A 12579-nucleotide genomic window follows, 5' to 3' on the forward strand; every position below is an offset into this window, starting at 1 on the left:
GTGTGTAGGCCAGTGTGTAGGCCAGCGTGTAGGCCAGCGTGTAGGCCAGCGTGTAGGCCAGCGTGTAGGCCAGCGTGTAGGCCAGCGTGTAGGCTAGCGTGTAGGCCAGCGTGTAGGCCAGTGTGTAGGCCAGTGTGTAGGCCAGTGTGTAGGCCAGTGTGTAGGCTAGTGTGTAGGCCAGTGTGTAGGCCAGTGTGTAGGCCAGTGTGTAGGCCAGTGTGTAGGCCTCACTCCTAATGATCCATATGCATTTATTGTTTCCATTAGATTACATTGATATGTGTGTTTTTTGATTCTATGGAACCCACGACTCTCTGAAAAACAGTGGCAAGTGTTACTGAATGGATTATCCTGGCTACATAAATACAATGAAATGTATTCCAGAAACGCAGCCACCTGGTGAAGCAGCTGAACGACTCGGAGCCCTCCACCCCCTCTCCTCTCATGGAAGGAACGCCCACCATCAAGAGTAGAAAGAAGCTTCTGCAGATCATCGACACCACGCTGCTCAAATGCTACCTGCATGTACGTATGGATGCCTCAGATTAACTCCCAATTCCATGGTAACGAAACTTCGCTGTATACCAAATAAAAACCATTGATTTCAAAGATTAACAAACTACTTTTAACAATTTCCCAAAACACATTTAAGAACTGTGCAGATACAACGTTTGGTTTGGAATTAACTGAGGGAGATTTCACTGTAATTCTGTTACCAAACTTTGCATCTGCACAGTTTTTCTTGTAATTTGTACGATTTTTTGTAATTACTGTATAAATTGTTTGAAGTAGCTGTTGTGCATAGAGTTGTATGATTTGTTAATCTTTTGAAATTAATGTTTTTTGTTTTAAAGTGAAACATTTGACTCTCAGTGTAATTCCGTTACTGTAGAATTACCCTTATATCCTCTCTCCAGACCAACATGGTCCTGGTGTCCCCTCTGTTAATCTGGTGGCTCTCTTCTCTCCAGACCAACGTGGCCCTGGTGTCCCCTCTGTTAATCTGGTGGCTCTCTTCTCTCCAGACCAACATGGTCCTGGTGTCCCCTCTGTTAATCTGGTGGCTCTCTTCTCTCCAGACCAACATGGTCCAGGTGTCCCCTCTGTTAATCTGGTGGCTCTCTTCTCTCCAGACCAACGATCCCAAAGCCTTACTGTTTTGGGGTGGTCCCCGACCCCTCCTGCGTTAACCCGTCTGTGGCTCTGCTTCTAGCAGACCAACATGGTCCTGGTGTCCCCTCTGTTAATCTGGTGGCTCTCTTCTCTCCAGACCAACGTGGTCCTGGTGTCCCCTCTGTTAATCTGGTGGCTCTCTTCTCTCCAGACCAACATGGTCCTGGTGTCCCCTCTGTTAATCTAGTGGCTCTCTTCTCTCCAGACCAACGTGGTCCTGGTGTCCCCTCTGTTAATCTAGTGGCTCTCTTCTCTCCAGACCAACATGGTCCTGGTGTCCCCTCTGTTAATCTGGTGGCTCTCTTCTCTCCAGACCAACGTGGCCCTGGTGTCCCCTCTGTTAATCTAGTGGCTCTCTTCTCTCCAGACCAACATGGTCCTGGTGTCCCCTCTGTTAATCTAGTGGCTCTCTTCTCTCCAGACCAACATGGTCCTGGTGTCCCCTCTGTTAATCTAGTGGCTCTCTTCTCTCCAGACCAACATGGTCCTGGTGTCCCCTCTGTTAATCTAGTGGCTTTCCTCTCTCCAGACCAACGTGTCCCCTCTGTTAATCTGGTGGCTCTCTTCTCTCCAGACCAACGTGGTCCTGGTGTCCCCTCTGTTAATCTAGTGGCTCTCTTCTCTCCAGACCAACATGGTCCTGGTGTCCCCTCTGTTAATCTAGTGGCTCTCTTCTCTCCAGACCAACATGGTCCTGGTGTCCCCTCTGTTAATCTGGTGGCTCTCTTCTCTCCAGACCAACATGGTCCTGGTGTCCCCTCTGTTAATCTAGTGGCTCTCTTCTCTCCAGACCAACATGGTCCCTGGTGTCCCCTCTGTTAATCTAGTGGCTCTCTTCTCTCCAGACCAACATGGTCCTGGTGTCCACTCTGTTAATCTAGTGGCTCTCTTCTCTCCAGACCAACGTGGTCCTGGTGTCCCCTCTGTTAATCTAGTGGCTCTCTTCTCTCCAGACCAACGTGTCCCCTCTGTTAATCTGGTGGCTCTCTTCTCTCCAGACCAACGTGGTCCTGGTGTCCCCTCTGTTAATCTAGTGGCTCTCTTCTCTCCAGACCAACGTGTCCCCTCTGTTAATGTAGTGGCTCTCTTCTCTCCAGACCAACGTGGCCCTGGTGTCCACTCTGTTAATCTAGTGGCTCTCCTCTCTCCAGACCAACATGGTCCTGGTGTCCCCTCTGTTAATCTGGTGGCTCTCTTCTCTCCAGACCAACATTGGTGTCCCCTCTGTTAATCTGGTGGCTCTCTTCTCTCCAGACCAACGCTGTGTCCCCTCTGTTAATCTAGTGGCTCTCTTCTCTCCAGACCAACGTGCCCTCCCCTCTGTTAATCTAGTGGCTCTCTTCTCTCCAGACCAACTGTCTGGTGTCCCCTCTGTTAATCTAGTGGCTCTCTTCTCTCCAGACCAACTGTGTCCCCTCTGTTAATCTAGTGGCTCTCTTCTCTCCAGACCAACGTGGTCCCGGTGTCCCCTCTGTTAATCTGGTGGCTCTCTTCTCTCCAGACCAACATGGTCCTGGTGTCCCCTCTGTTAATCTGGTGGCTTTCCTCTCTCCAGACCAACTCCGGTGTCCCCTCTGTTAATCTAGTGGCTCTCTTCTCTCCAGACCAACGTGGTCCTGGTGTCCCCTCTGTTAATCTAGTGGCTTTCCTCTCTCCAGACCAACGTGGTCCTGGTGTCCCCTCTGTTAATCTGGTGGCTTTCCTCTCTCCAGACCAACAGTCCTGTGTCCCCTCTGTTAATCTGGTGGCTCTCTTCTCTCCAGACCAACATGGTCCTGGTGTCCCCTCTGTTAATCTAGTGGCTCTCTCTCTCCAGACCAACGTGTCCCCTCTGTTAATCTGGTGGCTCTCTTCCTCTCCAGACCAACGTGGTCCCTGGTGTCCCCTCTGTTAATCTAGTGGCTCTCTTCTCTCCAGACCAACATGGTCCTGGTGTCCCCTCTGTTAATCTGGTGGCTCTCTTCTCTCCAGACCAACATGGTCCTGGTGTCCCCTCTGTTAATCTGGTGGCTCTCTTCTCTCCAGACCAACATGGTCCTGGTGTCCCCTCTGTTAATCTGGTGGCTCTCTTCTCTCCAGACCAACGTGTCCCCTCTGTTAATCTGGTGGCTCTCTTCTCTCCAGACCAACGTGTCCCCTCTGTTAATCTGGTGGCTCTCTTCTCTCCAGACCAACGTGTCCCCTCTGTTAATCTGGTGGCTCTCTTCTCTCCAGACCAACTGTGGTCCCCTCTGTTAATCTGGTGGCTCTCTTTCTCTCCAGACCAACGTCGTGTCCCCCTCTGTTAATCTGGTGGCTTTCCTCTCTCCAGACCAACGTGGTCCTTCCCTCTGTTAATCTGGTGGCTCTCTTCTCTCCAGACCAACATGGCCGTGTCCCCTCTGTTAATCTAGTGGCTCTCTTCTCTCCAGACCAACGTGGTCCGTGTCCCCTCTGTTAATCTAGTGGCTCTCTTCTCTCCAGACCAACATGGTCCTGGTGTCCCCTCTGTTAATCTAGTGGCTCTCTTCTCTCCAGACCAACATGGTCCAGGTGTCCCCTCTGTTAATCTAGTGGCTCTCTTCTCTCCAGACCAACATGGTGTGTCCCCTCTGTTAATCTGGTGGCTCTCTTCTCTCCAGACCAACGTGTCCCCTCTGTTAATCTTGTGGCTCTCTTCTCTCCAGACCAACATGGTCCTGGTGTCCCCTCTGTTAATCTGGTGGCTCTCTTCTCTCCAGACCAACGTGGCCCTGGTTTCCCCTCTGTTGCGGCTGGACAATAACCACTGTCACATTGAGGAGAGCGAGTACATCCTGAAGAAGGCCCACAAGTACAGCGAGCTCATCATCCTCTATGAGAAGAAGGGCCTGCACCAGAAAGGTAATCAGCATTGTCACTATGGCTGCGTTTACACAGGCAGCCCAATTCAAATATTTTTTTTTCACTCATTGTTCTTTTGACCAATCAGATCAGCTCCCTTGACAATAATTGGGCAAAAGGTCATAATTGGGCTGGCTGTGTAAATGCAGCCTATCAAAGCTAGACTGCAGTCTTCAGAGTACTGTGAATGAGGAGCATTAACACTGTAGTACATTTGAGTCCTTTAGTAGACACTCTCATCCAGAGTTACAATTAGTGCCTTCAACTTGCATAGGTAAAACAACCACATACGATCACCATCATTGTGGCTAAAACCTTCCAAAATAGCCGCTATCTCCAAAGTCTGTGCTAGTGAGAGGAGAAGACAAGTGTTACACAGAGAGCATCGGTTGTTCTGAGCATGCAGGGGGACCAGAGAGAAAGGCCTTGTCTATCTGTCTGAAGGAAGGACCCCTCTCAGAGCTCTGCTCTCTGTGGTGTGTGTCCTGTCTGAAGGATAGTCATGTTATTAGTGGTGGTTCTGGGCCAGCCCAGTGTGTTTTGGATAGTCATGTTATTAGTGGTGGTTCTGGGCCGGGCCAGTGTGTTTTGGATAGTCATGTTATTAGTGGTGGTTCTGGGCCGGGCCAGTGTGTTTTGGATAGTCATGTTATTAGTGGTGGTTCTGGGCCAGCCCAGTGTGTTTTGGATAGTCATGTTATTAGTGGTGGTTCTGGGCCGGGCCAGTGTGTTTTGGATAGTCATGTTACTAGTGGTGGTACTGGGCCAGGCCAGTGTGTTTTGGATAGTCATGTTATTAGTGGTGGTTCTGGGCCGGGCCAGTGTGTTTTGGATAGTCATGTTATTAGTGGTGGTTCTGGGCCGGGCCAGTGTGTTTTGGATAGTCATGTTATTAGTGGTGGTTCTGGGCCGGGCCAGTGTGTTTTGGATAGTCATGTTATTAGTGGTGGTTCTGGGCCGGGCCAGTGTGTGTTTTTAATCATCAGTCTGCCACAAGCCGTTCTAGTGATGTAATGCTGCTGAGGTTTCTGTGTCCTCCTCTCTCTCTGTCTCTCTCTCTCTCTCTCTCTCTCTCTCTCTCTCTCTCTCTCTCTCTCTCTGTCTCTCTCTCTCTCTCTCTCTCTCTCTCTCTCTGTGTCTCTCTCTCTCTCTCTCTCTCTCTCTCTCTCTCTCTCTCTCTCTCTCTCTCTCTCTCTCTCTCTCTCTCTCTCTCTCTGTCTCTCTCTCTCTCTCTCTCTCTCTCTCTCTCTCTCTCTCTCTCTCTCTCTCTCTCTCTCTCTCTCTCTCTCTCCCTCTGTGTCTCTCTCTCTCTCTCTCTCTCTCTCTCTCTCTCTCTCTCTCTCTCTCTGTTTTCTCTTTCCCCCTGTCTCTCTCTCTCTCTCTCTGTCTCTCTCTCTCTCTCTCTCTCTCTCTCTCTCTCTCTCTCTCTCTCTGTCTCTCTCTCTCTCTCTGTCTCTCTCTCTCTCTCTCTCTCTCTCTCTCTCTCTCTCTCTCTGTCTCTCTCTCTCTCTCTCTGTCTCTCTCTCTCTGTCTCTCTCTCTGTCTCTCTCTCTCTCTCTCTCTCTCTCTCTGCTCTCTCTCTCTCTGTCTCTCTCTCTCTCTCTCTCTCTCTCTCTCTCTCTCTCTCTGTCTCTCTCTCTCTGTCTCTCTCTCTCTCTGTCTCTCTCTCTCTGTCTCTCTCTCTCTCTCTGTCTCTCTCTCTCTGTCTCTCTCTCTCTCTCTCTCTCTCTCTCTCTCTCTCTCTCTCTGTCTCTCTCTCTCTCTCTCTCTCTCTCTCTCTCTCTCTCTCTCTCTCTGTCTCTCTCTCTCTCTCTCTCTCTCTCTCTCTCTCTCTCTCTCTCTCTCTCTCTCTCTCTCTCTCTCTCTCTCTCTCTCTCTCTCTGTCTCTCTCTCTCTCTCTCTCTCTCTCTCTCTCTCTCTCTCTCTCTCTCTCTCTCTCTCTCTCTCTCTCTCTCTCAATTCAATTTCAATTCAAGGGTTCACTGGTTGCCCTTTTCTTGTGGCAACAGGTCACAAATCTTCCTGCTGAGATGGCACATTGTTGTATTTCACCGAATATATATGGGTTTTATCAAAATGTGATTTGTTTTCGAATTCTTTGTGTGATCTGTGGGTAATATGTGTCATACATTTGGCAGGAGGTTAGGAAGTGCAGCTCAGTTTCCACCTCATTTTGTGGGCAGTGTGCACATAGCCTGTCTTCTCTTGAGAGCCAGGTCTGCCTACGGTGACCTTTCTCAGTAGCAAGGCTATGCTCACTGAGTCTGTACTTAGTCAAAGCTTTGCTTCATTTTGGTCAGTCACAGTGGTCAGGTATTTTGCCACTGTGTACTCTCTGTTTAGGGCCAAATATCATTCTAGTTTGCTCAGTTTTTTTGTTAATTCTTTCCAGTGTGAAGTAATTATCTTTTTGTTTTCTCATGATTTGGTTGGGTCTAATTGTGTTGTTGTCCTGGGGCTCAGTGGGGTCTGTTTGTGTTTGAACAGAGCCCCAGGACCAGCTTGCTTAGGGGACTCTTCTCCAGGTTCATCTCTCTGTAGGTGATGGCTTTGTTATGGAAGTTTTGGGAATCGCTTCCTTTTAAGTGGTTGAAGAATTTATCTATTTTCTGGATTTTGATAATTAGCGGGTATCGGCCTAATTATGCTCTGCATGCATTATTTGTTGTACACTGAGGATATTTTTTGCAGAATTCTGCATGCAGAATCTTGATTTGGTGTTTGTCAAATTTTGTGAATTCTTGGTTGGTGAGCGGATCCAAGACCTCACAACCATAAAAGGCAATGGGTTCTATAACTGATTCAAGTATTTTTAGCCAGATCCTAATTGGTATGTAAAATTGTATGTTCCTTTTGATGGCATAGAAGGCCCTTCTTGCCTTGTCTCTCAGATCGTTCACAGCTTTGTGGAAGTTACCTGTGGCGCTGATGTTTAGGCTGAGGTATGTATAGTTTTTTTTTTGAGTGCTCTGGGGCAACGGTGTCTAGATGGAATTTGTATTTGTGGTCTTGGCAACTGGACCTTTTTTGGAACACCATTATTTTTGTCTTAGTGAGATTTACTGTCAGGGCCCAGGTCTGACAGAATCTGTGCAGAAGATGTAGGTGCGGCTGTAAGCCCTCCTTGGTTGGGGACAGAAGCACAAGATCATCAGCAAACAGTAGACATTTGACTTTGGATTCTAGTAGGGTGAAGCCGGGTGCTGCAGACTGTTCTAGTGCCCTCGCCAATTCATTAATATATACAGTTGAAGTCGAAAGTTTAAATACACTTAGGTTGGAGTCATTAAAACTCGTATTTCAACCACTCCACACATTTCTTGTTAACAAACTATAGTTTTGGCAAGTCGGTTAGGACATCTACTTTGTGCATGACACAATTAATTTTTCCAACAATTGTTTACAGACAGATTGTTTTACTTATAATTCATTGTATCACAATTCCAGTGGGTCAGAAGTTTACATACACTAAGTTGACTGTGCCTTTAAACAGCTTGGAAAATTCCAAAAAATTATGTCATGGCTTTAGAAGCTTCTGATAGGCTAATTGACATCAGTTGAGTCAATTGGAGGTGTACCTGTGAAGGTATTTCAAGGCCTACCTTCAAACTCAGTGCTTCTTTGCTTGACATCATGAAAAAATCTAAAAAAATCAGCCAAGACCTCCACAAGTAGACCTCCACAAGTAGACCTCCACAAGTCTGGGTCATCCTTGGGAGCAATTTCCAAACGCCTGAAGGTACCACGTTCATCTGTACAAACAATAGTAAGCAAGTATAAACACCATGGGACCACGCAGCCGTCATACCGCTCAGGAAGGAGATGCGTTCTGTCTCCAAGAGATGAACGTACTTTGGTGCGAAAAGTGCAAATCAATCCCAGAACAACAGCAAAGGACCTTGTGAAGATGCTGGAGGAAACAGGTACAAAAGTATCTATATCCACAGTAAAACTAGTCCTATATCGACATAACCTGAAAGGCCGCTCAGCAAGGAAGAAGCCACTGCTCCAAAACTGCCATAAAAAATGCACACTACGGTTTGCAACTGCACATTGGGACAAAGATCGTACTTTTCGGAGAAATGTCCTCTGGTCTGATGAAACAAAAATATAAGTGTTTGGCCATAATGACCATCGTTATGTTTGGAGGAAAAAGGGTGGTAGCTTGCAAGACGAAGAACACCATCCCAAACTGTGAAGCACGGGGGTGGCAGCATCTTGCTGTGGGGGTGCTTTGCTGCAGGAGGGACTGGTGCACTTCACAAAATAGATGGCATCATGAGGAAGGAAAATTATGTGGATATATTGAAGCAACATCTCAAGACATCAGTCAGGAAGTTAAAGCTTGGTCGCAAATGGGTGTTCCAAATGGACAATGACCCCAAGCATACTTCCAAAGTTGTGGCAAAATGGCTTAAGGACAACAAAGTCAAGGTATTGGAGTGGCCATCACAAAGCCCTGACCTCAATCCTGTAGAATGTGTGTGGGCAGAACTGAAAAAGTGTGTGCGAGCAAGGAGGCCTACAAACCTGACTCAATTACACCAGCTCTGTCAGGAGGAATGGGCCAAAATTCACCCAACTTATTGTGGGAAGCTTGTGGAAGCCTACCCAAAACGTTTGACCCACGTTAAACAATTTAAAGGCAATGCTACCAAATACTAATTGAGTGTATGTAAACTTCTGACCCACTGGGAATGTGAGGAAAGAAATAAAAGCTGAATTAAATCATTGTCTCTACTATTATACTGACATTTCACATTCTTTAAATAAAGTGGTGATCCTAACTGACCTAAGACATGGCATTTTTACTAGGATTACTTGTGAAAAACTTGAGTTTAAATGTATTTGGCTAAGGTGTATGTAAACTTCCAACTTCAACTGTATGTTGAAGAGGGTGGGGCTTAAGTTGCATCCCTGTCTCACCCCACGGCCCTGTTTTCTGCCGATTTTAACCGCAATGTCGTATGTTTTTCTCCCAACACCACTTTCCATCAATTTGTATAGCAGATCCTCATGCCAAATTGAGTCAAAAGCTTTTTTGAAATCAACAAAGCATGAGAAGACTTTGCTTTTGTTGTTTTGTTTGTTTGTCAATTAGGGGATTTTTCCAAGGTTGCTGTTGACGCATATCCCACTTTGTTATTGGGCCAAAAAGATCGGATAAGTGGTTTATCTATACATCTCTGTTTTGGATAGATAACTCTCTGTCTGTCCGTCTCTCGCTCTCTCTCTTTCTCCCTGTCTTTCTCTGTCAATTCAGTTCAATTGAAGGGCTTTATTGGCATGGGAAACGTATGTTAACATTGCCAATGCAAGTTAAATAGATAGTAAACAAAATTAAATAAACAGTAAATATAAACAGTAAACATTACACTCACAGAAGTTCCAAAAGAATAAAGACATTTCAAATGTCATTATGTGCCAATACATTGCTCAAAAAAATAAAGGGAACACTAAAATAACACATCCTAGATCTGAATGAATGAAATAATCTTATTAAATACTTTTTTCTTTACATAGTTGAATGTGCTGACAACAAAATCACACAAAAATTATCAATGGAAATCAAATTGATCAACCCATGGAGGTCTGGATTTGGAGTCACACTCAAAATTAAAGTGGAAAACCACACTACAGGCTGATCCAACTTTGATGTAATGTCCTTAAAACTAGTCAAAATGAGGCTCAGTAGTGTGTGTGGCCTCCACGTGCCTGTATGACCTCCCTACAACGCCTGGGCATGCTCCTGATGAGGTGGCGGATGGTCTCCTGAGGGATCTCCTCCCAGACCTGGACTAAAGCATCCGCCAACTCCTGGACAGTCTGTGGTGCAACGTGGCGTTGGTGGATGGAGCGAGACATGATGTCCCAGATGTGCTCAATTGGATTCAGGTCTGGGGAACGGGCAGGGCCAGTCCATAGCATCAATGCCTTCCTCTTGCAGGAACTGCTGACACACTCCAGCCCCATGAGGTCTAGCATTGTCTTGCATTAGGAGGAACCCAGGGCCAACCGCACCAGCATATGGTCTCACAAGGGGTCTGAGGATCTCATCTCGGTACCTAATGGCAGTCAGGTTACCTCTGGCGAGCGCATGGAGGGCTGTGCGGCCCCCCAAAGAAATGCCACCCCACACCATGACTGACCCACCGCCAAACCGGTCATGCTGGAGGATGTTGCAGGCAGCAGAACGTTCTCCACGGCGTCTCCAGACTCTGTCACGTCTGTCACATGTGCTCAGTGTGAACCCGCTTTCATCTGTGAAGAGCACAGGGTGCCAGTGGCGAATTTGCCAATCTTGGTGTTCTCTGGCAAATGCCAAACGTCCTGCACGGTGTTGGGCTGTAAGCACAACCCCCACCTGTGGACGTCAGGCCTTCATACCACCCTCATGGAGTCTGTTTCTGACCGTTTGAGCAGACACATGCACATTTGTGGCCTGCTGGAGGTCATTTTGCAGGGCTCTGGCAGTGCTCCTCCTGCTCCTACTTGCACAAAGGCGGAGGTAGCGGTCCTGCTGCTGGGTTGTTGCCCTCCTACGGCCTCCTCCACGTCTCATGATGTACTGGCCTGTCTCCTGGTAGCGCCTCCATGCTCTGGACACTACGCTGACAGACACAGCAAACCTTCTTGCCACAGCTCGCATTGATGTGCCATCCTGGATGAGCTGCACTACCTGAGCCACTTGTGTGGGTTGTAGACTCCGTCTCATGCTACCACTAGAGTGAAAGCACCGCCAGCATTAAAAGTGACCAAAACATCAGCCAGGAAGCATAGGAACTGAGAAGTGGTCTGTGGTCACCACCTGCAGAACCACTCCTTTATTGGGGGTGTCTTGCTAATTGCCTATAATTTCCACCTGTTGTCTATTCCATTTGCACAACAGCATGTGAAATTTATTGTCAATCAGTGTTGCTTCCTAAGTGGACAGTTTGATTTCACAGAAGTGTGATTGACTTGGAGTTACATTGTGTTGTTTAAGTGTTCCCTTTATTTTTTTGAGCAGTATAGTTAAAGCTCTTTTCTTGTGGCAACAGGTCACAAATCTTTGTGATGGCACACTGTGGTATTTCACCCAATAGATATGGGAGTTTATCAAAATTGGGATTTGTTTTCTAATTCTTTGTGGGTCTGTGTAATCTGAGGGAAATATGTGTCTCTAATATGGTCATACATTTGGCAGGAGGTTAGGAAGTGCAGCTCAGTTTCCACCTAATTTCTCTCTCTACCTGTCTCTCTCTCTCTCTACCTCTCTACCTTAAAGCCAGTTAAAGTTAAATTCCTTCTGGCTGTTTAAACACAGAGAGTTGTAAACATGATAGTTGATAACATTACATTTTTCCCTTCCTCCCCTAGTCCTGCTCCTCTTCCTCCCCTAGTCCTGCTCCTCTTCCTCCCCTAGCCCTGCTCCTCTTCCTCCCCTAGTCCTGCTCCTCTTCCTCCCCTAGCCCTGCTCCTCTTCCTCCCCTAGCCCTGCTCCTCTTCCTCCCCTAGCCCTGCTCCTCTTCCTCCCCTAGTCCTGCTCCTCTTCCTCCCCTAGTCCTGCTCCTCTTCCTCCCCTAGTCCTGCTCCTCTTCCTCCCCTAGCCCTGCTCCTCTTCCTCCCCTAGCCCTGCTCCTCTTCCTCCCCTAGCCCTGCTCCTCTTCCTCCCCTAGTCCTGCTCCTCTTCCTCCCTAGCCCTGCTCCTCTTCCTCCCCTAGCCTGCTCCTCTTCCTCCCCTAGCCCTGCTCCTCTTCCTCCCCTAGCCCTGCTCCTCTTCCTCCCCTAGCCCTGCTCCTCTTCCTCCCCTAGCCCTGCTCCTCTTCCTCCCCTAGCCCTGCTCCTCTTCCTCCCCTAGCCCTGCTCCTCTTCCTCCCCTAGCCCTGCAGGTGTTGTTGGACCAGTCCACCAAGGCTAACTCTCCCCTCTTCCTCCCCTAGCCCTGCAGGTGTTGTTGGACCAGTCCACCAAGGCTAACTCTCCCCTCTTCCTCCCCTAGCCCTGCAGGTGTTGTTGGACCAGTCCACCAAGGCTAACTCTCCCCTCTTCCTCCCCTAGCCCTGCAGGTGTTGTTGGACCAGTCCACCAAGGCTAACTCTCCCCTCTTCCTCCCCTAGCCCTGCTCCTCTTCCTCCCCTAGCCCTGCAGGTGTTGTTGGACCAGTCCACCAAGGCTAACTCTCCCCTCTTCCTCCCCTAGCCCTGCAGGTGTTGTTGGACCAGTCCACCAAGGCTAACTCTCCCTCTTCCTCCCCTAGCCCTGCCAGGTGTTGTTGGACCAGTCCACCAAGGCTAACTCTCCCCTCTTCCTCCCCCTAGCCCCTGCAGGTGTTGTTGGACCAGTCCACCAAGGCTAACTCTCCCCTCTTCCTCCCCTAGCCCTGCAGGTGTTGTTGGACCAGTCCACCAAGGCTAACTCTCCCCTCTTCCTCCCCTAGCCCTGCAGGTGTTGTTGGACCAGTCCACCAAGGCTAACTCTCCCCTCTTCCTCCCCTAGCCCTGCAGGTGTTGTTGGACCAGTCCACTAAGGCTAACTCTCCCCTCTTCCTCCCCTAGCCCTGCA

General features: G+C 48.3%; 1 protein-coding gene across 2 annotated transcripts in view; it reads left to right on the top strand.

Moving 5' to 3' along the window:
* The window catches only part of LOC121539128 (vam6/Vps39-like protein), a 91719-nt gene that overhangs the window by 39868 nt on the left and 39272 nt on the right, over window positions 1–12579 (top strand). For both annotated transcript variants that reach the window (XM_041847394.2, XM_041847395.2), the window contains 2 exons: window positions 385–525; window positions 3894–4035. In XM_041847394.2, the coding sequence (XP_041703328.1) occupies window positions 385–525; window positions 3894–4035 (283 nt within the window). The remainder of the gene's footprint in view (window positions 1–384; window positions 526–3893; window positions 4036–12579) is intronic.

The sequence above is a fragment of the Coregonus clupeaformis genome, chromosome 25 (genome assembly GCF_020615455.1).
Source record: "Coregonus clupeaformis isolate EN_2021a chromosome 25, ASM2061545v1, whole genome shotgun sequence".
Taxonomy (NCBI): Eukaryota; Metazoa; Chordata; class Actinopteri; order Salmoniformes; family Salmonidae; genus Coregonus; species Coregonus clupeaformis.